This window comes from Dromiciops gliroides, chromosome 1 (assembly GCF_019393635.1).
Source record: "Dromiciops gliroides isolate mDroGli1 chromosome 1, mDroGli1.pri, whole genome shotgun sequence".
Classification (NCBI taxonomy): domain Eukaryota; kingdom Metazoa; phylum Chordata; class Mammalia; order Microbiotheria; family Microbiotheriidae; genus Dromiciops; species Dromiciops gliroides.
Genome location: NC_057861.1, coordinates 758,595,566 through 758,622,544, shown reverse-complemented (window position 1 = coordinate 758,622,544; position 26,979 = coordinate 758,595,566). Strand labels below are relative to the sequence as shown.

General features: G+C 47.2%; 1 protein-coding gene across 6 annotated transcripts in view; it reads right to left on the bottom strand.

Annotated features, from left to right (window-relative positions):
• HECW1 (HECT, C2 and WW domain containing E3 ubiquitin protein ligase 1) overlaps positions 1-26,979 on the bottom strand; it is a 283,331-nt gene that overhangs the window by 32,745 nt on the left and 223,607 nt on the right. For 3 of the 6 annotated variants that reach the window (XM_043963546.1, XM_043963531.1, XM_043963556.1), the window contains 8 exons: positions 26,704-26,804; positions 22,786-24,192; positions 18,324-18,425; positions 13,859-14,009; positions 8,866-9,032; positions 7,610-7,731; positions 5,443-5,628; positions 4,435-4,569 (listed from right to left, as the gene is read on the bottom strand). In XM_043963546.1, coding sequence (XP_043819481.1) covers positions 4,435-4,569; positions 5,443-5,628; positions 7,610-7,731; positions 8,866-9,032; positions 13,859-14,009; positions 18,324-18,425; positions 22,786-24,192; positions 26,704-26,804 — 2,371 coding nt within the window. The remainder of the gene's footprint in view (positions 1-4,434; positions 4,570-5,442; positions 5,629-7,609; positions 7,732-8,865; positions 9,033-13,858; positions 14,010-18,323; positions 18,426-22,785; positions 24,193-26,703; positions 26,805-26,979) is intronic. The other 3 variants (XM_043963538.1, XM_043963566.1, XM_043963574.1) reach the window with 3 other exon arrangements.

Below are 26,979 nucleotides of genomic sequence, written 5' to 3'. Positions count from 1 at the left end.
ATAGCAGCTCTTTTTGTAGTGGCTAAGAATTGGAAATCAAAGGGATGCCCATCAACTGGGGAATGGCTAAACAAGCTGTGGTATATGATGGTGATGGAATACTATTGTGCTACAAGAAATGACAGGCAGGATGATTTCAGAAAGGCCTGGAAAGACTTGTATGAACTGACGTATAGTAAACTGAGCAGAATCAAAAATTGTGTTTTTTTGGTGAGGCAATGAGGGTTAAGTGACTTGTCCAGGGTCACACAGCTAGTAAGTGTCAAGTGTCTGAGGCGGGATTTGAACTCAGGTCCTCCTGAATCTGGGGCCCATGTTTTATCCACTACACCACCTAGCTGCCCCCAACTATTCTCAACAATATAATGATCCAAGACAATCCCAAAGGACTATGGATGAAACATACTATCCAGCTCTAAAGAAAGGACTGATATGGATGGGACACAGACTAAAGAATGCTATTTTTTACTTTCTTTCATTTTTTCTTTTATTCAAGCTTTCTTATACAAAATGACTAATCTGGCAATGTTTTATATAATTGTACATGTATAACCTACTTCCCCCCTGGGGGGGGGAAGGGAGGGAGGGAAGGAGGGATTAAAAATTGGGACCCAAAGCTATAAATAAAAATGTTTATCACTTAAAAAAATAAATACATCCCAGTGACAGTATATAATCTTTGTGATAATTGCTGTAGTCTCCTTGCTGATTTTGTATTTAAAAATTTTTATATATTCATTAGGGATATTGGTCTATGGTTTTCTTTCTCTGATTCCCTCACTTTAAGTATCAGGACCATATTGGTATCATAGAAAAAATCTGGTAGGACCACTTCTTTCCTATTATTTACTTCTTTAAAAATTTAATTTTACAAAACAAAACAAAAAAAGAAAATAAAAATTAATTTTAATTTTCAGTTCTACATTTTTTCTCTCACATCCTCCCCATGCTTTGAGAAAGCAAGGAAAACAAACTTGTTAAAAATATTCATTGTCAAGCAAAACCAATTCCCTCATTTGTCCTGTATGTATGCATGCATGTATATATGTGTTTATACACACACACACACACACATATATATATACACATACACTTCAATCTGCACTGCATAAGCACATTGAGCTCTCTATCTGGTGGTGAACAGCATGTTTCATCACAAGTCCTTTGGAATTGTGGGTGATCATGGCATTAAATTTCTTAAGTCTTTCCAAGTTGTTTGTCTTGATATTGTTGTTATTGTATGAAGTGCTTTTCTGGTTCTGGTCATTTTATTTTGCAACAGTTCATACAAGTCTTTCTGTGTTTCTCTGAAACCAATCTCTGAAATCAATCTCTGAATCATTTCATATAGAACAATAGTATTTCATCATATTTGTATACCAATTCATGAGCATCCCCTCAGTTTCCACCATGAAAAGAGCTGCTAAAATATTTTCTCCTCCATAGGTCTTTTCCCTCTTTCTTTGGCATCTTTAGGGTATAGATCTAGCAGTGGTGTTGAGTCAGCGTATGAACAATTATTAGGCTGTTGTACTGTGCTCTATGAGCAAAGATGAATCACAGTAGCACAAAGGAAATGCACACATCTAGATATATCCCCATTTCAAGTGGACTATTCATGCCTGGCCTGCGGTTGGGCTTTCTGAGCTTATATAGGTCTAATTACAGTCAAACATATTGTACCTTGACCCCAACATAGGGATATCTTTGGGCATCTTCAAGTATGAAGGATGAACAACAACAGTAACAAGAAGTTCTGAGGAGCTGGCTGGCTACATGTATCATCTACCCTTATAAGAATGTAAACAATTTACCCTTTTGTTTAGATCCAGTAGCTGCTACATCTTGATCCTGACTGTGGCTCCTTGGTACTTGAATTGTTTCTTTCTCACTGTTTGCAATGTTTTTTCTTTGACCTGGGAGCCCTGAATATTGGCTATAGTGTTCCTGAGCTTTCATTTTGGGGTTTCTTCCAGGAGGTGATTGGTAGATTCTTTCAATTTCTACTTTGCCCTCTGGTTCTATGACATCAGGGCAATTTTCTTTTAAGATTTCTTGAAATATGGTATCTAGGATCTTTTTATTTTTTGGTCATGGCTTTTGGGCAGTTCACTAAGTGTTAAATTATCTCCCCTTGATGTATTTTCCAGATCAGTTGTTTTTCGTTATGAGATACTTTAATTTTTTTTCAGACTTTAGACTTTGTTTTCTTCTTTTGACTTTTATTTCTCGATGTCCCATGATGTCATTAACTTCTATTTGGTCAATTATAATTCTTTCCTCTTCAACCAGTTTGTTACCTCTTGTTTCAAGCTGTTAACTATCTTTCCCTATCTTTCTTTCCTATGTGGCTCTCATTTATTTTCCCATTTTTTCCTCTAACACTTTATTTGGTTTTTAATTTTCTTTTGTGGGGCAATGAGGGTTAAGTGACTTGCTCAGGGGCACACAGCTAGTGTCAAGTGTATGAGGCCAGATTTGAACTCAGGTTCTCTTGAATCCAGGGCTGGTGCTTTATCCACTGTGCCACCTAGCTGGCCCCTTGATTTTTTTTTTAAACCTTTGCTTTATCTCTTTCAGGAATTCTAACTGGACTTGTGTTCAAGCTGTGTTTTTCTTTATGAATTTACTTATAGATATACTGAAGTCATTCTCTTCTTTGAGTTTGTGTCTTTACCAACCATGTTACCACAATAGCTCTTTATGATGGGATTCTTTTTTTTTTTTTTACATGCTCATCATTCCAGGCTACTTCCTGATTTAGAAATTTATGCTAGTCTGGGCTCTGTGTATTTCTGTGGTTTTAATGTAACTTTTTTTTTTTTTGCTGGACAGTGAGGGTTAAGTGACTTTCCCAGGGTCACACAGCTAGTAAATGTCAAGTGTCTGAGGCCAAATTTGAACTCAGGTCCTCCTGAATCCAAGGCCAGTGCTTTATCTACTGTGCTACCTAGCTGCCCCCTGAATGTAACTTTTGTCCACTTGGGTCCTTCTATTTTTTGGGAGTATTAAGAGTTGTTATTCTACTTTCTCAGGGACAGATTGGGCTGGGAACTTACAAATTTTCAGTGCTCCCAAAGTGATCTGATTCAGGGTAAAGTCTCCTTCCTGCCATTCTGGTATGAACTCTGCAAGTTCCTGTACCAGGTTTGGATCTGAGCAACACACCTGTGGGCTTGTCCTTGGTTGGATGCTCCATTAGACTGCTTCTAGACTGTCACTATCAGCCAGATAGACCATTCTGTAGGTTCACTTGCTCCTGCATCCTGCACAAGTTCAGAGTCTACTGGGACCCCTTCTTGCTCTGGGGCATAGTCTCAGTCCTCTTTCAGTCTCTGGGCACTGGGATGCTCCATGCACTGTGTCCCTGGACAGACCCCATACCCAGGGTTCACAGGTTTCTATGTTTCTCTATGCCAACCCAGGCAGGAAAAATGACCCACCATGATTTTTTCTTGGATTTCCTGATCAGGATTCATTCTGGTGCATTTTCTAGATCTTTGTGGTCTGCCACTGTACCATGTTGGCTCTGTCTCTAACAGTAGTTATTTCTATTATGCTTATCTGTGTTCATATTGCAATCATTTATTGGAACCCCCTGCCATAATGATTGTAATCATTAGATTGAAAGCTCCTTGAAGGCAGGGACATTTTCTTAATTGTATCTCTAGCATTTAGCATAGTGCCTGGCACATAGTAGGCACTTTATAAATATTCATTATACATTGTGCCCTTTCCCCAAAGCATATGAACCTCTGGAGGGTGACAGCTATGTTAGACAAAACATATCTACAGTTATGTTTATGTCTATGTCTATATCTGCATGTATGTATCTACCTATATACATATGTCTGTATATCTATGTAGGAAGGGGAGTCCCAAAGTGGGAGGAGTCTGGGGAGGGGCTCTAGAACTGCCACGAAGTCCCTTCTCTGTGTCAGAAAAAAGTACGAGTCCAGGATGAAGTCAGTCTTTTGGAGGACACAGGAAGGAAATCATGGGGGGCAGAGAGAACACACACATCTGGCATCTCCTGTCTCTGTGCCTTTGGCTGGCTGTACCCTTCCCTGGGTGCACATCCTTCTAAACTCCCCTTCTTTTGAGTCCCAGCTGAAGCACTCCCCCCAAGAGGGGCTTCTTCTGGTCCCCACTGTCCCCCAGTTCTGCTGTGTGTTCCCACCAGCTAATTTTATGTCCATTTTCTATTTACTTCTATGTCTGCATGTCACCTCCTCTGTTAGATGTAAACTCCTTGAAGGCAGAAATGATTTCATTTGTGTCTTTGTGCCTAGGTGCCTGGCACTTAGTAAGTGCTGGTTAGATTAGACATTAATGTGTCAAATGGGGGATGAAGCCCTGGTTGGGAAGAAGAGGACCGCCGTGCCACCACCACCCCCAGCCCTGGCACATGCACAAGGGGATGGGCGGACTCACCTCCCCAGCGCTGTAGCTTCGCAGTCGTTGGAGATGCTGCCTGTGGGTCAGGTGGTTGGGAAGCCGTCCATTCTGAAGAGGGATTCGGGGATCGATGAAAGTGGTAGCTCGGCTGTTGTGGTCCACAAAGAAAGACTACGGAGAGGGGGGAGAAAAAACCCGACCTATGTTTGGCAGGAGAATCACTGCGCGGGCAGAGAGGGATGTTCCTGGAGGTGGGCGCCTGCTTTCTTCTACCCCTGGCTCTGACCTGGGGGGAGGAGACCTTTTCATTTTATTGGGCGCCTGGTGCAAAGAAAAGTCATTTCAGCTAGGCATGACTCATTATAGGGGCTAGAATAAAAGTTTATGATGGGCATCCAACCTTCCTGTTAGGGGCGGGCCCTCGAAAGAGCATGCCTAACAGATTATTGACGCCAGGCTGCTTTCACCCTGGCCCCTCAGCATCCTTCAGGACCCGGGGTCCTGGAGTCTGAGGGTCCTCTGAGAAAATAAGCTGAGTATCCACACCAGCCTGAACACAGAACTTTAGAGAAAGAAGGTATTTTGGAGTTCAACTACGTCATTTTTTACAAATGGGAGGAGGAGTGGTCCAGAGGATAACATGCTGGGCAAGGTCAGAGAGCTCTGGGTTCAGGTCCTACCTCGGACATTAGTTTTCTAAAGCAAGATAGTTTTCATTTGGGCTCAGAAAGGTGAATTCTAGTGCAGTAACGATGGGAACAAAGCCTGGGGCTAGAAACACTGTCTCCTGAAGGACCCCTAGGAGAGAGAACTAAACAAGTACCCAGATAATCAAGGGAATGGAGGTTGCCTGTGATGCGGCTCCACTGACCATCAGTTGTGCCCGCTGGGCATAAGCTGGAGAGCCGCTGCATTGATTCTGGCAGGAACTGGACCGTGACTGCCCCGACAGCAGCTGCATCCCTTCCCCACTGCCCACCTCATACTGCAAGCCAGGAATGCCCGGGCTTTGGCCATCACACCCCGGGGCCCTCTCCCACTCACCTTGCCCTGCTGGTCAGTTTTGATTTCCCAGCCTCGGGGCAGTTCCAGGCGGGTGTCTGCAAACATGTTGATGAAGTTCACCAGGTCCCGGTTGTGCTGGTAGCGTTCAAAGTTCCGAGCGTCCCGACGAACCTTCAAGATCATGTGCTTCAGGCAGGTGCTGTTGGTGAAGGCGCGGTAGGCACTCTGGGGGCAGTGGGAAAGGAGAAAGATCCTGTCAGCATCCCAGCGCACACCCCTGAACAAGGGGCCGATGGGCAGGGATGGAGGGGAAGTCCTGGAAGTAGACTCTGAGATCTGGAGCTGGAAGGAAGCTCAGAGGTCATCAAGAACCCCTCCCCCCCATTTTTTCAGATGAGAAAACTGAGGTCCTTGTACAAGGTCAGCCAGGTAGCAAGGGGCAGAGCCTGACTTCAAATCTCATGTTCTGTACCAGCTTCCCCCATCAGGGAAAAGAAACAACACCTGAACTGAGACCCTGCTTTCTCTGTATGATGAGAAGGTAGAGACTGGGGGACAGACCCCAGGGACCAGGTTCATACAAAAGGAAGATTTACTCCCAAAGCACTTTAGAATCCTCAAGAGAAAATTCATGAAATGGGTACATAAACATTTCCAGTACACCTCTATTCTCCAATGGTCTTTCAATGAGGAGTAATCCCTCCAAAGATATGAATTGCAGCCCGTCCTTGACTGACTGTCCTGGGGAGGCTCACCCATGCCCTCCCCATAGCTCCTCACATGGAGTCCAGCCAACACACTGGTGGTCTGCCTCTGATTCTCTTGACTTCCTGAGGGTCACTATTGGTTATCTGAATGCAAATGAACTATCCTGAGATATTAGTAGAGCAGTGACTCTCAAGGGGTACTCCTTTCCCCTGGGGGCTCCTCTGAGGCTCGGAGCTTCTGCTGCATTCTCCAGGGCCTTCCAGCTGCAGAGCGTGTGTGTGAGCACTGGCTCAGGGACAGTCAGGATCCCGCCTGTTAATTCAGGGCTAAATTCAGGGAAGGGCTAATCATGGAGAATCCCTGGGGCTTTAGGGTTTGGAGAATAGATCCCCACATGGGATCTCCCTATTCGTGCTTCCATGTACCAGCAAACTTTGCAGCTCTGAGTCCCCTTTGGGTGGTCGATAGCTAGCCAGGGTGTTTTAGGTCCATAAACAATGATTAAGCACTTACTGTGTGGAAGGCCCTTCGCTAGGTTCTAGTGATTAGATAATGAAAGCTAACATTTCTATAGCTCTTTACAAATGTGATCTCCTTTGATATTATCCCCATTTTACAGATGAGGAAATGGAGGCAGACAACAGTTAAGTGACTTGGTCTAGGTCACATAGCTGGTAAGTCTCTGAGGCAGGATTCAAACTCAGATCTTCCTAATTCTGAGTCCAGTGTACTGAACCGCTTAGCTGCCCAATAGTACCCTGGATGGAGCTGTCAAAGTAATTTTCCTGAAGCCCAAATCTTAGCATGAAAACCCCCTAACACACCTCCCAGGGCTGTCACAAGTTGCTTCAGAGATGGGCTCTACGGACGGCTGTCTGCAGCTATTTGCACTGAAGGGATGTGCTGGGCTTCACTGACAAGATCAGCACATTCATGCTGGTGGCCATCAATGTGATATCTCCATTTCTGTGCCTCCCAATGGACACATGCAGACTTTCACCATTAGACCTCAGAGGCCAGATAGCCTCAAGCCTTCTCTCCTTTGTGGTCACCACCCTTGCCTGAGGGGGATCCCACCCCCTTGGAGGCGGCTTATTCTACATGTTTGCTTAGGGGTAAGTTACCTCTCCATTATGCCTTTGAACAGGTCCAAACAAAGTCGTATATTTGCCATTAGGAGCAAATTTTGACAAGAGGTCTCTGCATAAGGCCTTGATGTTCTTTCCAAATGGTCCCATGGCTTTATAAGAAGTTTGTGAATTCCTACACTCTACCCCCTCCCATGTCACTTTTTAACCACTTTCTCTCCATCCCAGGAGGCAGACAGAGAGAAAAGTGGAGGCAATGGTCAGTCTTTCCACTTGCGCAAGATGAAGAGGAACCATCTCTGAGCAAGTGAGGGCACCTGGCCCCCCACACCCGCCTGTCCCCCCTAGCCCCTGCATCCCCCCCCTTCCCCATGCTGGGCCATGTCTGTGTGGATACTCTGTGGACTTACGTAGTTGGCATGCAGCACGGTGAAGAACTCGGGGTTGGTGAGGAACTTGACAGCTGGAGACTGAAGCAACAGCGTGATTTTCTGAGAATTCCCGGGTGAAAGCGACCCTTCTCTCCCCAGCTCTGGAAAGAGGAGAACAGAGTGACTGAACACTTTGGAAAGCGGACTTGTCCCGCCAAGTCGCGCTGCACAGCCAGGGAGACAACAAGTTGTACAGTCAGAGTTGGGAGCTGTCATGTTGGTGAGTCTGTGTTCTTCAGGCAGAAGGTCTCTGCCTTTGCCGTTACTTAAATTGGCACTCCCTACTTCTGTGCCCTTGTGGCTCCCAACTGAGGGGCAGCTCTGCCCGCCTACCTCCTGGCATCAGCCTGGCTTCTCCTGAGTGGTTTTCTCTGCCCCTGGAGCTGCCCAGCTTTTACCCAGAAGGTGGGCAGAGGCAAAGAAGGCACGGACACCTGGGATGGGTGGCCAGGCCTGGGAGATGCCTGCTTGGGAGAGGCATCTAAAAGTGTGGGTCAAAATGTGTCCGTCCGTCCATCCTTCCATCCATCCATCCTTCCTTCCTTCCTTCCTTCCTTCCTTCCTTCCTTCCTTCCTTCCTTCCTTCCTTCCTTCCCGTCCCGTCCCGCCCCGCCCCTCCCCTCCCCTCCCCTCCCCTCCCCTCCCCCTCCCCTCCCCTCCCCTCCCCTCCCCTCCCCTCCCCTCTCCCCTCCCCTCCCCTCCCCTCCCCTCCCCTCCCCTCCCCTCCCCTCCCCTCCCCTCCCCTCCCCTCCCCTCCCCTCCCCTCCCCTCCCCTCCCCTCCTCTCCTCTCCCCTCCCCTCCTCTCCTCTCCTCTCCTCTCCTCTCCTCTCCTCTCCTCTCCTCTCCTCTCCTCTCCTCTCCTCTCCTCTCCTCTCCTCTCCTCTCCTCTCTTGTCTCTAGCTGTCTTTTTGTCTGTCTCTGTGTCTCTGTCTCTCTTTCCATTAGATCACTGCCCAATCGCCTTGCCCAGCATCACCCAGAAAGTGTATCAGGGCCTGCCCCTGAGGCAGCTTCTCTGAAGTCTGGAAGGGCCTGCCTAGCAATGGAAGCCCCTCCCCCCCAGAAGAACCCCGCCTTTGGCAAAGACCTCCCAAGGTTGCTCCATCCCCCTCCTGGCCAGGCCTTCCCTCTCCCTCCACACAGAATCGCTGCCAGGGGCCTCCTTCCTGAGAGCTAAGCTACTGTCCATGCGTCCACAGAGCAGCCCCAGTGCCACTTCAGGATCCTTGGTCACCTAAGTTTGTCTGAGAAGCGTCGGCCTCTGAATCACTGCCCCCGCCTCCGCCTCCACCTCCACCTCCATCACCACTGCCTCCAGCTAGAGCTTGCTCAGGTCCTGCTGGGTCCCCGGAGTCCTCTTCGGAGCGTTCCGTGGCGATCGTGCGCTGGATATTCTGGTACCTTTGCAGAGAAAAATAGAAAGACCAGGGTCAGTTTTAGGGGAAATTGCCTGTTTGCCTGAAGCATCGGTGGGCAGAGACCTGGGCAGATGCCCCATTCTCTTTGTATCTACTCTTCCCAGACCTGAATGCAGGTGCCCCTGCATTAGACCTGGAGCTCCTTAGCACGGAGATCCCTTCATCCCTACTTTGGTCTCCCCAGGCCCTGGCACACGGTAGGGGCTTCATCAGTGCTTGTTAATCAACTGATCAACCCGAATCTCAGAAAATACATCCCAAAGCAAGCAGCAAATTTGGGGACCATCTGATGCTTTTTTATCTGAGACAAGAAAGGATTTTCCATTTTTTTCCAGGGTCATTTTTGTTAACCTAATGAGTGATTAAATCCCACACATCAGGAAGCATTTATGAAGGCCCTACTGGGTGCTGCTGTATGAAAAGGATCCCAAGGGAGACTGCGGCCCAGGCCCTTCCCTCCAGCAGCTTTGGTGCTACTGTGGTGGGGCCGGGAGCTTGAGCCACAGACAACTAAGGACAGACCAAGCAGAGCATGCAGGGGCCGGCAGCGCCCCCTCCTGGCACTGCCCTCACACCAAGGCTAATCCTGCTGCCCAGGACAGCCCTTGGCTTCCTTGAGGGCGGCCGCCTCAGCCTGCTCTTCCCCAGGTTCAGCATTCCGACTCACTCAATGGATTCTCCTAAGGGTGAAAGCAAGGCTTTGTGGTCTCTCTGATGGGACCGAAGGGAACAGGTCTCCACTCTCTGCCAAGTTAGGAGATTCATGCTGAAGAGCATCAGAGCTAGGTCTAAGGATGTTCGAGTGTGTGTGTCAGGATGTGTGGCTATGAGGTATGAATGTGTGACCGTGTGTGTTTATATGGGGTGTGCAGAAGTGTATACGGGGTATGTGCGTGTGTTTATGGGGCATATATGTCTGGGTGGAAGTGTGTATATGGGGTATGTGTGTAAGTGCACATGGGAAATATCTATGTATGTGTATATGGGATCTATACGTGTGTGTATAGGATATTGTGTGTGTGTGTGTGTGTGGTAAATGTATGTGCGTGTGTGATAGTTTTCAGGAACCTCTTACCAGCAGGTTTGAAGAGAAAATGTAATTGATAGTAAAGTTGCCCTTTCCCCCACCCCCATACTCCCTTCTTTCCCCTATCCCCACCCCCTAGATGGTTCTCTCCTTGGGGTCCTGATAAACCATTTCATATATTCATTTCTGAGATCATATGTTAAACTGTACAGGCCTGGGGCTGCCTGTGGACCACATGCTCTTGCTATGGAAATAAGAAAGAACTGAGAGCGAAGCAGCCTTTGACCTATTCCGTGACTTTAACCAAGCAGCCGCCAGACCTGCCAGGGACGCCTTGTCCCAACACCCCATGGGAAGCTGCAGCATAAACCAACACTGGGATTTGGGGTCCCTGCTCCCAGAATCAATCCCACTCCCGGCACTTGTGGTGTCACCAGGGGCAGACTACTGGACAGCTCTGCGCCTTAGTTGCCTTTTCTGTAAAATGGATAAATAATACTTGTAGTATTTCTCTTTTAGGGTTATAATGAGGCTTAAATGGGGTAAAACCTTCAAAGTGCTTTGTAAAACTTAAAAGTGCTATAGAAATATAATTTTTTATTATATAATTATAATATGCATATCCATATACACATACATATCCATATACATGAATGAAGAGCAGCCAGAAAACCCAAGAAGAATGTCCAGGAAGACTCCAAGGCATTTGATGCTAGATGGGTCCTGGGCAGATGGAGGGACTCCCAGAGGGCAGAAGCAGCCTCCCTTCTGTCTCACTGGCCCCAGCACTTTGCACACAGTAAGCAGTTTGATTTGACAAATTTTTGTTGACTGATCAGCTGATGGATCAATTGTCCAACATCGCTCAGCTAAGTAGGAGACAGACCCAGGCGTCTGACTCCTTGCACAGTGTTTTTCAGCTTTTTATTGCAGTAACTGGCCCTGCCCCTTCCATCTGGAGCTATCCAGGAACCTTTGTCTGGTTAAGGAGCCAAACACCTGTGTGTGCATTGAACAGAAGCAGTTATTCTGGTCAGGCAAGACTTAGAGGACACTCTGTGGTTCCTGGTGAGAGCTGGGGCTGATTCTGGAGGGGCTCTCCTTCATATTCTGAGGTTATTAGCCAGTGTCCCACTCCTCATAGGGTGGAAGCCCACCTGAGATGGAGAACTCCCCTGGCTAGGCTCTGGAGAAGCTGTGATCATCACTCCTGGTCACTGAGCCACCCTCAGGGCTTTCAACTGAGCTGGAGATAAGGTCAGGGAATTCCTGGGTTCACTGATCCTTTGGACTGATTCCAAGATAGAGGGAGGCAGTCAAGCTTTGAGCCTCAGTCTTATTGCCCTCCTCCTTCTCCCTTCCCCCCCCCCAAGCAGGTGACAAAGTTGGTCACTTTTGCTGCTATCCCATGGCTCATTGATGCTGCTCAATGCCAGGAGGGTCTATTTCAATCTTTGTATTTCTGTCCCTGTGCCTAGGACTGTGCCTGGTGCATAGTAAGGCTTCATAAATACTTGTTGGTTGGTCCATTGAAGGTCCCCTCTCTCCACTCACATGGCTACCACCCTTTATCACATTTCTCCAGGACGATGACAATCACTCTCTGGTGGCTCTCCCGGTCACAAGTTCATCCTTCCCTCAGCTGCCAAAGTGATTTTCCTAAAGTGCAGGTCTGACCATGTCACCCCTCCCTCACTCCCCCTTTGCCCAGTCAATGCCAGAGGCTCCCTCTGACCACCAGGACCCAATATAAAATGCTGTTTGACCTTGAAAGTCCTTCATAACTTGGTCCCTTCCTACCTTTTCCATCTTATCACACCTCTCTCTGCATACTCTGTGATCCAGCTTGGTCTTCTCACTGTTACTCACACATGGTACTCCATCCTCCACCTCCATGCCTTTCACAGGCTGTCCCCCTTGCCTGGTCCACCATCCCTCCTTGGTTCTGCCTCTTTGAACCCATGCCTTCCTTCCCCTCTAAAGTCACCTTGTATATACTCTGTACGTATCTTCCATCCATCCATCCATCCATCCATCCATCCATCCATCCATCCATCCATCCATCCATCCATCCATCCATCCATCTATCCATCCATCTCTCTCTCTCCATCTATCCATCTATCTATCCATCTATCTATCTATCTATCTATCTATCTATCTATCTATCTATCTATCTATCTATCTATCTATCTATCTATTTATCTGGATATCATAGCTACCCCTCTATCTACATGTTTTCTCCCTCAGTAAAAAGTAGAATCTAAACTCCTTGAGGGAAGCAGCTGTTTCATCTTTTGTCTTTGTGTTCCTGGCACCTGGCACAGTACTTGGCATACAGTGGAGCTTAATGAATGCTTGCTCATTAGCAGATTAATCTCTCCTCCTGCCCTTCCCCCAGCACATCCTCATGGACACACATCACAAAAGTCCCCTTTCCTCCATGTACCCAGCACCCACTTCTCCAGCTCTGCTGGAATGTAGAGAACCCCCCCTCCCAATATAACTACAAATCTTCTGTCCAGGCTCTGAGAATCACATGACTCTGGATCAGTTGTGGGCTCAGAGTGGTGCCCATGCAGCCCAGAGACAGTGTGTCATGGCTGTGTGTGCTGGGGTGGGATGGGGGAGATGCCCTCCTGGAAATCAGTCTGAGCAGTGGGAGGTCCCTGTTCATCTTCCCCAAACCCCAGTCACACCAGGAGATGTTTGTTTCCCTTTCCTCTTTGAGTTTCTCTAAGCACATGGGGCTTCCAAAGGTCCAGAACAAGAGAATGTCATTTACTAACGTTTCTGTCTCTGTTGTATGGTGCTTCTCCATTACGTGGAGCTACCAAATGGGACAATCTAATCAGTGACTGGTGTGATGGGTGGTGGTGGTCAGGGAAACTTCCTGGAGGAAGTGGTTTTTGGGTTGGTTTTAAAGAACTGGTAACAATTCAAGAGGTATGGTAAAGGAATAAATGAGAGAGGGCACACTGGGGGTAGGCAATGGCATGAGCAAAGGAATAAAGGTAAGATTGTTCAGTACAAGTTAGGGGAGAGGCATTATTGGAAGAGATTCCACATTATGGAAGGTCTTGAATGCTAGCAAAGAGGTCAAGCTTTCCTTGGTATATGCTAGGGAGCTATGGTAGGTTTTTGGGACGGATGTGACCTGACTTCTGTCCAAGCAAGATTGGCCTGACAGTAGCTTGAAGGTTCAAGTTGAGGTGATAAGCCATGTTAGGAAGCTTTGGCATTAGCCTAGGATAGAGGAAATGAGTGGGAATAGAGAGGACAGAAGATGGACACCTCTTCTAATGCCTCACTGGGGCTGGAGGTGACCAGGCTCTCCAAAGCTGGACCAGCCTTTGAGCATGAGTAGCATGTACTAGCCAGTTAGAGAAGCTTCCAGAAGAGTTCTGAGGAGGGACCATAGGGCTGCTGTCCAAGGACCAGTCAGGACAAGTCTGAAGAGGCTCATTATCAGGTGGACAGCAGGGGGATGATTTGGGAGCCAGAACAAGAAAATGTCTAGAAAGTCATGTACATAGCCTAGACTTGGACAAGTGATCCCAGGGCCAGTTGGGGACTGCTTTCCTGAAGAGAAGCCAAAGCTTAGGCTTGTGTCCTCCCTCCCACCCCTTTCAAAGCCATTGCTTTCTGGGTGGGAACATTGATGCTGCTCTCAAACTTTTTTACCTGAGTAAGGGCCCCTGCATTTGTGAGAACTCTAAAGAAGACAGCAAGGAGAGGGGCAGGGTGGGGGTGGAGGGTGGACACAGCTTTCTTCAGCCACTGACCGTCTGTTGAGCTGCTCCATCTGCTGAATGGACCCTGAGCGCCGGATCCCATCGGGAGTGGCTGCTGTTGTTGGACGCTGCCACGTGGTTGTTCGATTGACGTGATCCACATAAAATACCCTCCCGTGGCTGTCGATACGAGCTTCCCAGTCTGGTGTTCAATTAAAACAAAAATAAAGGAAATGAGTAAGGATTCCCAGGGACTTTTCACCTACAGGATTTCATACCAGCCTGTGGGTTCTGTACTGAACTCTCTAAGTGTACCTGTGTTCACATGTTTGTACTGTCATAATCGAGATCAAAGGATGTGTACCCATCTAGCAGTCCCCCTGGCTGCCTGGCCAGCTAGATGCCTGGCAGGGACCTGGGCATTTTCTGGACATAGTAGCCCTAATGAGGTTTGAGCATCATTTGCCTTTGCCCTAAGCTCTTAGAGGTGGCTTCTAGGGGCTTTAGGCTCAATTCAGTGTCCAAGGCATCAATAACTTAAGCTAATGTGCCTGGTTTTTAACATGGATGAAGTCAGTGATAAAGCAGGCACCTGGCCAAACCTGCTATGGTTCTGAACAAATCATTTAGTCTAAATTCAGGTGAGTTTGTAGGACCAAGGTTCTGAACCTGGGGTCTGAAAACCTGTTTTATTTCAACTTTTAAAAACGACGACATCATTACAATGTCCTTGGCAATCCTGAGTTTTTTAAACAACATGATTCTGAGAACGAAGGGGTCCATAGTCAGCAAACTAACTTCCCAAGGGGTGCATGAATCAATAAAGGAGGAATGCTTGCTCTAGAAGCTAAACATTTGGAGGGGGAGAGGTGAGAATGAAGAGAAAGGGGACAATTATGCAAAGGATATTAAATGAAAATCACCTGGTGAGGAGTGACATATATGAGGTATGGTTTCCAGCCTGCAGATTTGAACCACCTTAAATGGTTACTTGACTCTTTGGGTAAAAGCTCAGTGGACTAAATATTTGGGTTACAAATTTAAGTCTTGATTGAAAAGGGCCTGGTTATCATTTGTTTTCTAGGTCAAGGACTGCCTAAGTCTTTTGGGGTAGAGCTGGGAGCAGTCAGGCTGGAAGGGACTTTCTCTGCTGACTCAGCTAGATGGTCTTGTGGTGTCCTGATGTTCTCATGATGAAAATCAATCAGGATGTTCTACTGAAAAGTGCCTGATATTGAAAATGGCCAAAAGATCATTCCACAATGCTAATCAGACCCTATCTATTTGAGTTGAGGGAGGGATGGACAAGTCTCCAACTACTCCCTCCTAAGAGCTCTGCATCCACAGTACAAAAGGCAGCTTCTGCCAAATTGGTCTGGAAAAAGCCCACACAATTACCTGGCATGTGTAGACGCATGCCATCGTTTGTGTTGAACCTGCCCAGGGGGGTGAAGTACCTATTCCAGCCACTAGAGGGAGGCCAGGCCAAAAGATTAGGCTTTTAACTCCAAACCAAAAAAGGTGGAAACTCCATTGTTTCATGCCTTGACCACAGGTCATAGTAACATGATCTGAAGGCTTTCTGACCTCAGAGATTCATGTTGCTAAGAGCCTTCTAAGGAGCTAAGTATCCCCACTGTCTACACAGCCAGATGTCAGTGTTATAAATGTGGCAGATGTCAAGGGCATTGTGGGAAAATCCTGCTGTAAATGTGTTGGGTCCAGGGATGAATAAAGCAAAAGGCAATGAAGAGAGCAGAGAAGCAAACAGCGATGGTGTCGGGAGGCAGGGCAGGAACAGCTCATTCTTCTGAACATTGCAGAAGGAAAGCAACGGCAGTATCACTTTTATATAAAATTGAACTTAATCATTGACCCAAGTTCATGGCATGGTGTCAGAAGTTATACATCTCTGGGGATGTGGTCCAGTGATGGTTGAATTAACACTGATGGGCTCCTTCATATTCCATGTAAACCTAAATACCAAAAATGCCACATTTAATTTAACAAGAGAAACACAGTAAAAGTGGATTCAAAAGAAGAGAGAGGATTGTTTTTTCTTTTAATTTTTCTTTTGGTATTACAGTTTAAATGAAACCTTGGATGGTCCATCTGGATAACGTCAAACATTACTTGGTTAATGTCTGCAATATCCCATTGTTGGAATCAACCATAGCATACATAATTATGTTTGCAAATGTGTTGATCAGGTTACCTTAATACTGAATTTTGAGATATCAGAGAAGGGACAATGGGACAATGTGGTACAGTAGAAAATGCATTGGACTTTCAAGTCAAGAGATCTAGATTTAGCCTCATCACCATTAACTCCATTTCAATTTTTTCTTAAGTAACATCATTTATTAATGATAAAGTTTTAAAGATGTGGTGGGAGATTGTTTTACAATTGTTTCTTTTAATGCACTTATTAGGAAATCAGAGATGGCTGGGTACTTGAGAAAATGGTCTAAGGCTACATCAGGCCGATATTGTCTTCCTGTGTCATGATGGGGTGAGACAAGTTCAAGACTGTGGTGGAATAAAAGGATCTAAGAAACAAAACTAAAAGTATCTTTTTGTCTTCAGGGTGGGAGCCCTCTGGCTTTGGGCATGATGGGATGGTCACTATGTGCTGTCATGGAGTCCCAAATGCTTGTGTTCTGAGGTGTGATAGAAGAATGGTGGTAACATCTGTTCTTAGACCATCTGAATTGGGATGGAGGAATGCTCAAGACTCTTCAAGTTAAATACAAATAATCTGGCAAGGATGAAACAGCCCTGTTATTTGGGATTGTCTAAGAGACCTTGGGAGGCTGTTCTATTCTAACTCCAATCCATTGTTCTTTGGTGTATCTTAGGCAGAAAATGGAAACACTAAACATCTATTTGGAAATGATCATTTTCAACAATGAGGAAGGATTTTGGGAAACAATTAAAAATACATATTCCCAAAATGTCCAAAGAAAACAGAAAATGATATTTCACTATGTGTGATTGTATGTGTGTGTGTGTGTGTGTGTGTGTGTGTTTGTTGTCAGTGTGCGGCTGGAGGGAAGAGGAGAGGGGACAGGAAAGAAGGGGAGTGGAAGACAGGGAGGGAGTTACAGGGAATAAAGTTTAAAGGAATATTTCTTTGTTACAGATGGTGAGAAATGTAGAGTATTACTTTTTAGGTAAACTCTCTCTCTGTCTCTGTCTGTCTGTCTCTTTTTAAATTATTTTTTTTTAGTGAGACAATTGGGGTTAAGTGACTTGCCCAGGGTCACACAGCTAGTAAGTGTTAAGTGTCTGAGGCCATATTTGAACTCAGGTACTCCTGACTCCAGGGCCTGTGCTCTATCCACTGCACCACCTAGCTGCCCCCCTGTCTGTCTCTCTTTTGAGAGGCAATGGGGGTTAAGTGACTTGCCCAGGTTCACACAGCTAGTAAGTGTTAAGTGTCTGAGGCCGGCTTTGAACTTGGGTCCTCCTGAATCCAGGAGCTTTATCCACTGTGCCACCTAGCTGCCCCTGGGATTCTCTTGGAGGCTTGTAATTCAATTGTGTTACTTTCTTCTTGGGGCATATTGCTAAACCAATGGCTAAGTGACAAATCATGAATCAGGTACCATTGGGTGAAGGTCATGATTCTTGGCTCAAAAGAAAACACGCTGAGTTAATTTAAGGATAGCCAGCTGTATCAGATCCACATTTTAAACCAATAAACCATGCCCTGCAAAGGAAACATGATTTGTTGTTTAGTAGGCAGAAAGACCCACCATGCTGAGTCATTCATGAGCAGGGTGTGCTATTCCTGGACTCTGCTGCGCTGATAGATGGATAGTCCTTGTCACCAAAACTATCCTGGGCACAGGAGGCAAGAATGGAAGCCCCCAATGAGAGAGAAGTCCATTCTTTGCATCTTAGAGAACCTGTTCTTAAGACTTAGTTCAACATGGAGGTTAGCAGAGATTGGAAAGGCAGCTCACACCCAAATTGGTCCCTGGAGACTGGCAAAAAAGGAATAGTTGTTATTAGTGACCTCAGGACAAACTGCTCTCCTGTCTGCCTGGAAAAACTGCCTTTGCCTAGGAATGTCTAGCCAACCCATGACTGGTGTAGCCAGTGTTAAGGCCTCAAATGCCAATGGTCGCCAGGAGAGCAGCAGTGCGTGGTGTCCTAATGCAAGGGTGTGAAGGATGCCATCGTACCACTTGAGCGCAAAGGGCAGCTTTTGTCTCAAAGGACAGACATTCCCCTCCAAAGTAGTGTCCCCTTGGGTTTGAGGAACCACAGAAGGGTTTTTGGAGGACTTCCTATGGATTTGTCAGGCCTTTGAGATTCCAAGCAATGCTGTGTCCCAGTCTTCAGTGATAGCAAGAAGCAGACATCACCAATTAATCTCCTGTGATCATGAAATCAAATCCCTATTACTTGGAAGTTGGGCCTGGAGTGGGGTTGGATCAGAAATGACACACTAACCTGTTTTGACTTGACAGGAAGGGTTCAGAAATCGATATTAAAAACTAAGGCTTACTTGGTGGAAGAGGCTCATCGATAGTAGGGTAGTGATGGTGGTCAGGCCTCAGGGAGGGAAGCAGGCCGACTGGCTGAGAGTTTTGGAGTAAAGGGCAATCACCTATGGATGAGACAGTCGAGATATTCAGATTCACGCATTGCTGTGGCAAAGTCATTCACAAGCACCTGTGTCAGGCAAACCACTGTAGTGAGGGTGGGGTCCTGTGCCCATGGTGCTTTGCTACAGTTACCCACATTCATGTGGCAGAGAACAAGGATCAATCCAAAGGCCTGTAACCAACCAATCAGATCAAACACAGGAGCAGACAGGCATCTCTTCAGGGCTTGTAATGGGGTGGTTTCTCTTAAGGGGAAAAGGCCCAGGAAAAGGAGGTACGAACCCAGAAGAGCCTGGTGAGGGCCCAGTTGTCCTACTGTGGCCAAGAAAGACATGTTTTGAGGCCCTATTTGGTCTCTACACAGCTGCAGCCCATTTTGGGTGGGCACCAACTGAGATTTCATGTGGATATTATGCAGGATTTGGTTTTTCGTTATGAAATTCTCAGATGAAACCAATCCAAGATGGAGCTGGTAGGCTGGTGTGTTAAGAACTTGAGGTCCAAGGAGTGGAGACAAGCCCAGGGCAGTGTGAGACAGGAAGAGGACTCTGAACGGTTCTTAGAATGGAAACAGGCAAACGAGGCCGCTTTGGCACAGGGAGGGTGAGGAGGGCAAGAGACAAGAGAGACAGAAGTTAGGAAGACAAGACAAGAGGGGACTGGAGACAACAAAAGGTGTTGAATGAGGAAGAAAAAAGACAGAGACCCCGGGGAGAGCCTAAGAATCCTTATTGTAGTCATGATGCACTCCTCAAGTGAAGATGTTGGGCTGATCATCACACTTCATGATGTCATGGTGCCTGCTGAGGAATTTCTGGGAGGGGTTGGCACACACCCAGAGGTGACATCTTAGACTGTCACTACATTGTGCTAACCTGACTTGGTCCTTCCTGCCTGGAGCCTGGGGTCCTCACACAGATCTGTTCTGGTATAAATGGTCTCCTTAACATAAGATAATACAGAGGCAGATGGGGGAGGTTTCTTTCTTCCCCTCTCCTGGTAAGGTTCCTGGCTTTTGTAAATAAGGGTAGGGGAAGGAGAACTGGGGGAGGGAGGGGCAAAGAGAGTGAATCACGTCTCTCCAAAATGAGAAAAAGCTGAGCTTTGTGAGAAAAGAAGCCTGAGATCTCAGTGAGTTCCCAGGTGGTCCCTAAGAAGAGCTAACGATTATTTGTCTGTTCTAATTACTCACCCCATTCCATTGGTCAGGCACAAAATGGAGTGAGCAGGACAGCAGACAAGCTACTGCCTGTTTCACTCTATTGGCTCACATACAAACAGTAAAGCTTGAGCAATGGGCAGAGCAATGGACGTCAATAGTTAGGAGTAGGGATCCTCTCTTAAGTGTTGATGGCATCAGGTTGTTTGTCTGGGAAGCTCTTGTGTGCCCCTCATGCCTTCTCTGGATGCTCTAAGTGTCTGGCCTCAAAGCTTTAGCAGGGCTCTGGGAGGAGCCCCACCTATAGACTAAGCCCTACTTCTGGGGGGAAAGCTTCTTGGTACCATGGACAGGGACAACTCTTTTGGGTCCATTATCAGGGTTTAGGTGGTTTGTGTTTTGTTATGATTTGTTTTAAATTTTTCCTTTCTAGGTCACTCTACCAAGAAAGCCAAAGATGGCTAACCTATCAGTTGAAATAATGATGTCCGTTGCTTGGGGGTGGTAGCGGTGACAGGAATGGAATGGACTTTAATGGCTCTGGGGTTTCCAGCCAATGGAATGATATGATAAACATCTCAGCCAATAGAATGGGAGCAGGATGAAGGATGGAAAAGATGATGTCCTGGCACACAGAAAGGGTGACACACAGATTCCCCTGTCCCCAGACACAAAACTACCTATTGGGTGCTTCCGGGAAAGTCTACCTCACTCAGTTAGGAGCAGATTTGGGAACCATTGGGGTTCTGATTTCATAATTAGGAGGTTCCATCCCTTGTCCTTTTGTAAACTTAGAAAAGAAAAACAATCATAGAAACCCAGGGCTGAGAGAAAAGGAAGTTCTTGGGAGAAGTAATGATTTTCTGCATGTTTGGACAATGCCAGGGGATTGAGTTAGGGGCTCACGAAAGGATTTTCGAACTCAGAAAAGTGGCATAATCTGTTAGAAAAGTCAACTAAAAACTAACCACGTCAGCTCCTGGAAAAGATGGCCTCCCACCTACTCTGTACACATTCTCTTGGCAAATCATGGTTTGCATGGTGTCTCCCTAGTTAGACCCTGAAGAACAGAGACTATATTTGCTTTTATTTGTATTCAGTGCCTGGTATGCAGTAGGCACTTAACAAGTACTTATTGACTGCCTGGCTAACCTAACTTCCTTACAATTGCTGAGAAAACTTTCCAGGACTCTGGAAATTTTCCTCAGAGTCCTCTATGGTTTAAGAAGTCAAGTTATATCCTCATCTCCCTGCCATATAATTTCACCCCAGTTTTGTGGGTCAGAGAACCAGAGAAAGTACCCTGATATGACTCGACATTGGAATGTCCATCCATGGGCTCTCTTTTGGCAAGTGACTAGGGACTTTGATATCCACTGGGTTTTAATCACTGTCCTTTGGATTTGCCTTATCTTCAATGTGGGGAGGGGGGTTTCCAAAGCCTTACTTCCCCTTCCTTACCTCTGGGTTGATTGTGGAGAAAAGAAGCCAGAGCTGACAAGGTGTGTATGTATAGAAATATAGCTCAGAAAAATCAACAGCAAATCTATTTACCAAACACATTCATATACACACTTAGACCCAGAGCTCAGTTTCATATTTGTGGTTGGGTGGGTGAACCAAGGCAAGATTTTAGCCTGGTCTGGCTACCATTTGGTGGCATTGTAAGGGAGGAATGAATCCAGATCATCTTAATTTCACTGTGGATTTCTACAGTGGGGGAAGGGGGTGGTAATGTCAACACTCCATCACAGATTATATTCATCATTTTTATCAAGACTTAGTAAAATGTAAAATAAACTGAATTAGTTGTTAAACATTGTCTAGATCGGAGATGAGAAACCTACCACCTTCAGTCCAGAGCCAATTCTTGATATGATCTTATTCAACCCACTTACAATATTCAAAAAAGGGAAAGCCTTAATTTATGCCCATAATAAGAAAATATGACATTACTTTAAAAGGTCTTAGTTATGGAGACATTGCTCTTTAAGATTCTCTCTCTCTGGCTGTGGTATGTGTATGAGCGCTCACGAGCTCTGCTATTTCCTTTCCCCTTTTTCTGCATGTTTGTTATTTCCTTTTCTCTCCTTTTCTTTTTTTCATTTTATTTCTTTCTTGTTGTTGCTGTCCACCCTTTGCTATTATCTCTCTATATGCTTCCCCCCCTTTAATTGGCCATGGTATAAAATTTAAGCTGGAAAATAATTTGATGTGTTTATGGAATAATTTGTTGATTCATTGTCTTAATTTACTTGGCATATGAGTAGGACACTTTTGCTTTCTCTTTTAAAATTTGCACTAAATTGAGCCACTGAAGCTCAATTACTATTATTACAATTATTATTCTTAATTACATGGTTCCCAGTTCAATTTATTCTTTCCTCTGTGGGTTACTGACCTTTATTAGTACAAGTTTTTTTTTTAAATCTCTGGTTACGGAATGCAAATTAATTTTTAAATAACCTTCATACAATATATTTTGAAAGATGAGTTTTCTCTTTAAGGAAATTTATAAAGAAATATAACTAAAGGATGTGATTTCTCCCATGATAGGGGTTTTATATTATCCACATTACTGCTTACCTCCATTAGTTCAGAAAATTTTGACTTTACTATATGAAAGTTCTTTACAGGAACCTAAGTAAGGAATCATGGAAGAGTTATAATCCAATACTTGGTCTTATGCATATATGGTATGCCTAAAGTCCAAAACACAGTAGGATCAACATTTATTGCCTAATAATATACAAGATGTGCTTTGGCAAGAAGTGACCCTGCTTAGCCATCTAATGTTAACATTGTCCAAATAATGCAGGAGAGAGATCGTTTTCTCCTATTGGATCATTTTGTTTAAAAGCATTCAGTCCCATTTTGGTCAATATCAAGATTAGCCCTTCTCCCTTGCGTCTCTCAGATATATATATATATGTATATATATGTATATATGTATACATATGTGTATATATATATGTATATATATGATTCCCACGCACCGCACCCACACCCACATCCTACAATTTGTAACTGTTAACTCCCATCTGAGAAAGGGTGGGCTCAGAGCTCTATAGGCACAAGACAGGAAGAGACCGCTCTGACTGAGGACCGGCCACTAACATTTATCATCTCCCACATCGGAGCCCCTCTGCTCTTTCCCCAGCTGCTGGTTCTATTGTGATGCATGAGGACGCTCGAGGTCTAACCTTCTCTCCGGTTGCTCGGTCCCGCAGTTGGGGACTCCGGACCATCTGCTCTTGCGGCATGCTCGTCGGGCCAGGCGGCAGTGCCATCGCCCGGCTCCCGGTCCAGCTCTGGGCTGGGCACCGAGCCTGGCACAGACTCGAATGCACTGTTCTCCTCCTCCTCGTCGTCCTGCGAGGAGAAGACGGTGCTTTCGGAGATCTTGGCGCTGTCCACGGAGGAGAAGCGAGTGTGACTGGCGAAGCGGTTGTTGCTTTCATAGCAGGACGGGCTGTAACACGAGGTGCTGTAACACGAGGTGCTGTAACACGAGGTGCTGTAACACGAGGTGCTATAACACGAGGGGCTGTAGCACGAGGTATCGCAGCCCTCGCAGTCGTTCTCTCGGCCCTGTCGAGGGCTGGAGTCACTCTCGCTGCCGGTGCTGGGGCGCGGCTCGCTGTCCGTGAACGAACCACTGTTCAGGTCCAAAAGACGCTGCACCGACGGGCTGTGGGGCACCAGACGGCTGGCGCTGCCCACTTCGGCGTCCTCTGACTCCAGCCCCTCTTCCAGGCGCAGCGGGTCCAGGGCCACCGTCTCGGTCTCACTGCCTGCATCCTTCTCCGAGACATCCTTCACTGTGGCCTCGTCCGCTGCCTCTTCGTCCTCCTCTGGGCCGCGGGCCCCCTGGGCGGAGGGCAGGCTGTGCAGCAGGTCATGAATACGGATGTAGTGTGTACGTGGGGTCTCGGGCTCGCCGCAGGCCGACGCGATGACCGTCTCCAGCTCGGACACCGGCAGGGAACACGGCCGGCTTTTCCTTTTTACGGAGGGCCGCAGGTGCGGGCCGTTCTCTTCCTGCTGCGGGTCGGGCAGGCCTTCCCCCCCCTCAGCCGCCTCCTCCCCCTCCTCCCCCTGCTGCTCCCCCTCCTCCTCCTCCTTCCCCTGCCCCCCACCAGCTAGCTCAGCCTCCTCTGCCCCCGGTTCCTCTGCAGTGGGGGGAGCATCACCATCATCTTGAGTGGCTGATAGGCCATTGCTGGTTTCCAGGGGTGGGGGAGGAGAGGGAGGAGGAGGCGGAGGAGGAGGAGTGTCCGGGCACACGTCGAGGTCCTCGGCACTGAGTGAGGGCAGCTCCTCTACTGGCATGGGCTCGGAAAGCTCAGCAACCTCACTGGCAGCCTCTCCATCCTCTCCTGCCTCTTTGCTGGACTCCTCAGGTGCCCCGGGGGCCTCCAGGTTGTCGCCCCCCAAACCATTCACCTCTCCGCCCCCGTCTGGCTGACCCAGCTCCCTGCTCTCCTCCCCCTCCAGCGGGACACACGTGGCTTCCTCCGGGAGGCTGGCCTCCACCAGACTGTTCAGGCTGTTCTCCTGAAGCTCAGCTGGCTCGGGCTCAGTGTTCATGGAGATCTCCTCATCATCTGCTAAAAAGAAAGAGACTTCACCTTAGCACAGGATTAGCTAGAGGCTGCTGCTGGGGGAGAGGCAGGGTGGTGCACGCGCGTGTGCCTTTTCAAGGAACACTGTGCCTAGGACAGTGGGGGCTGAGGACGCCTGCGGTGAGGAGGGCTGTCTGCTTGAGGCCCCCAGGCCAGAACCAGGGGATTTTCCCTTTAGAATATTTAGTGGATTCTACCGATGAATTTACTAGTGCCCCAGGCTCTCTGGGGAAACCCATATCCCTGTTAATCATTGTGGATAGAAAACTTAGAAAGAGACCTAGTGTTCTGAAGCTAAGAAACTGGCTTGTATGTCTAATTTTGGAAGTTTTACTGTAGCCCAGAGCATTTGCCCCAGCTGGGAGAGGCCCCTTGAGTCACCAGCAAGGCCAAAGGCCTGTGTGCCCACCTCTATCCCTCATCCCTTTATTCTCTCTGCCTGAATGGCCCTCCCTACCTGTATCTGAAAGGGTAGAGAAAGCAGGCCTGCTTCAGAATAAGCAGCAGGTGTGGTGAGGGCAGAGACAAGGTGGGAGAACTGCCTGGATTCTGAGCCTGTTGAAATGGGAAAACAAACCCATTCCTGAACCCCGGGCCTTTCCAAGAGCCTATCTGCAAACTGTGGACCCCGTGAGTGGTAAGAGGCTCCCATGCTCCTAGGTCATAGAGTCTAAGCAGTAAGAAGCCTTGGGGGGGGGGGCGTCTGTTCCAACCCCTTCACTTCTTTCTTTCTTTCTTTCTTTCTTTCTTTCTTTCTTTCTTTCTTTCTTTCTTTCTTTCTTTCTTTCTTTCTTTCTTTCTTTCTTTCTTTCTTTCTTTCTTTCCTTCCTTCCTTCCTTCCTTCCTTCTTTCTTTCTTTTTTTTGGTGAGGCAATTGGGGTTAAGTGACTTGCCTAGGGTCACACAGCTAGTAAGTGATAAGTGTCTGAGGCCAGATTTGAACTCAGGTCCTCCTGAATCCAGGGCTAGTGCTCTATCCACTGTGCCACCTAGCGGCCCCTCAACCCCTTCACTTGCAATGTGGAAACTATGTCTCCTTGGAACGAGAGCTCCTTTAGAGCCAGAGCAGGGCTGTTATTTTCTTTGTATCCCCAGTACTCAGCACAGTACTTAGATCATAGGAAGTGCTTAAATGCATGCTTGTTAACTGACTGTGCAGAAAATTCGGCTATACAGGTAGTTACTTCTGAGGCAGGGTTTAAGTCCCTGTATTCCTAGGGTAGCACAGCAGACAAAGAGCTGGTCTTTAAGCCAGGAAAACCTTGCCTTTGGTCAACATTGGCTGTATGACTTTGGGCAGGTCATTTCCCCTCTAGGCCACTTCCTAAGAATGTAAGTTGTAGAAGAGATGTTGACCTGTACTGGCTAAGGGACTTTCCTCACCTGGGAGGTCCCTATACTGATGAAATCCTATGTTCACTCCTTTTGCCCTCTGATTATTCCTGACTGCTAGTTCAATACTCATCTATCCACCATGTTGCTTCTGTGGTCCTGTCTGGCTCTCTGCAAGTTGCCACAGGCCCAACAGCTGTTTGACTTTCTGTGAGAAGCCCAAGTCCAACGGCTTCCTCCATTTATCTCTGTGCAAAGTGCTAGAGGCCCAGCTCGGCTCTCTTCAAGGTGGCAGATCTCCCTGAACCCTGACTATATTCATGACTTATTAGCAGTGCCCAGAGAGAAGCTCCATCCCTAGTGAGCCTCGCAATCACCCTCCTAGGTACAAGAGAGATGAGTTCATTTTGGTTTAGGGAAAGAACATTGAGATGGGTTTCAAAGGACTAATTTTGTAATGTGTTTGCTCTTGGGCTTACCCAGACTCAGCCAATAGGAGCAGACTGAGACGAAAGAGAGCTCTACCCTTGAGTCAGGAGGACATGGGGAGCTCTCAGAGGCTGGTGCCCCTGTCCTGGATAGGTCCCACTTTGGGCCCAATGGGTCTCTGGCCACCAAAGAGTAGCCTCTATTCAGTGTTAGGGGTAGAGGCAGAGATCCCAAAGGCACAGTAGATGCTGCTTCTCTCACACTGGGGCCGGGGAGATGGAATGACTGAAGGGTTTTATTGATGTGAGAGAGACCCCAGCCTCAGAGCAGCAGGAAATTGCTTGGCTTCCCCCAGGCCTCACCCTGAGACTATGCTTTGTGACTGTTTCAGAACACATTATCTCTGGCTGTCCTGGCATAATCCTGTCAAGACCTGAGTTTTGGCACTGGCTGAAGAAAAGCAATATGGTGCACTGGCCTTGGAGTCATGGAGACCACTCAAAGACTAGCTTTGTGATTCTGGGTATCTTGTGCTTCAGTTTCTCCATTTGTAACCTGAAGGGTTAGACTTGATGGCTTCTATATTCCCTTTCAGCTCAGGAGCTGGGATCCTCTGAGCCTGAGGTCTTGCTCTTCACCTTCAGACACAAGGAAGTGGAATCCTCTGCCACCTTGGCCAGCTCTGGGGGCTCAGGAAGGAAGGGGCAATGCATGTCATTTATCAAGTGGAAATACCTGGGTGCATGGAGGAGGTGATCTCAAATCGGAACTGCAGCTGTCCACTGACGTGGTCGGTCGGGAGCCTGCGGCCTAGGGTGTAGCTGACCACCCTGTCCCTAGGGGGAAACACAGGTATGCACTGTGTTAAATGCATGCTGCCTCCTCCAGTGGAGTGTAAGTTTCCCAAGGGCAGGGGCTGCTTTCGCCCTTTTCTGTATTCCTAGCACTTAGCCTGGCAACTGGTATAGAGCACTCAGTGAATGCCTAGCAACTTCGAGACTGACCAGCACC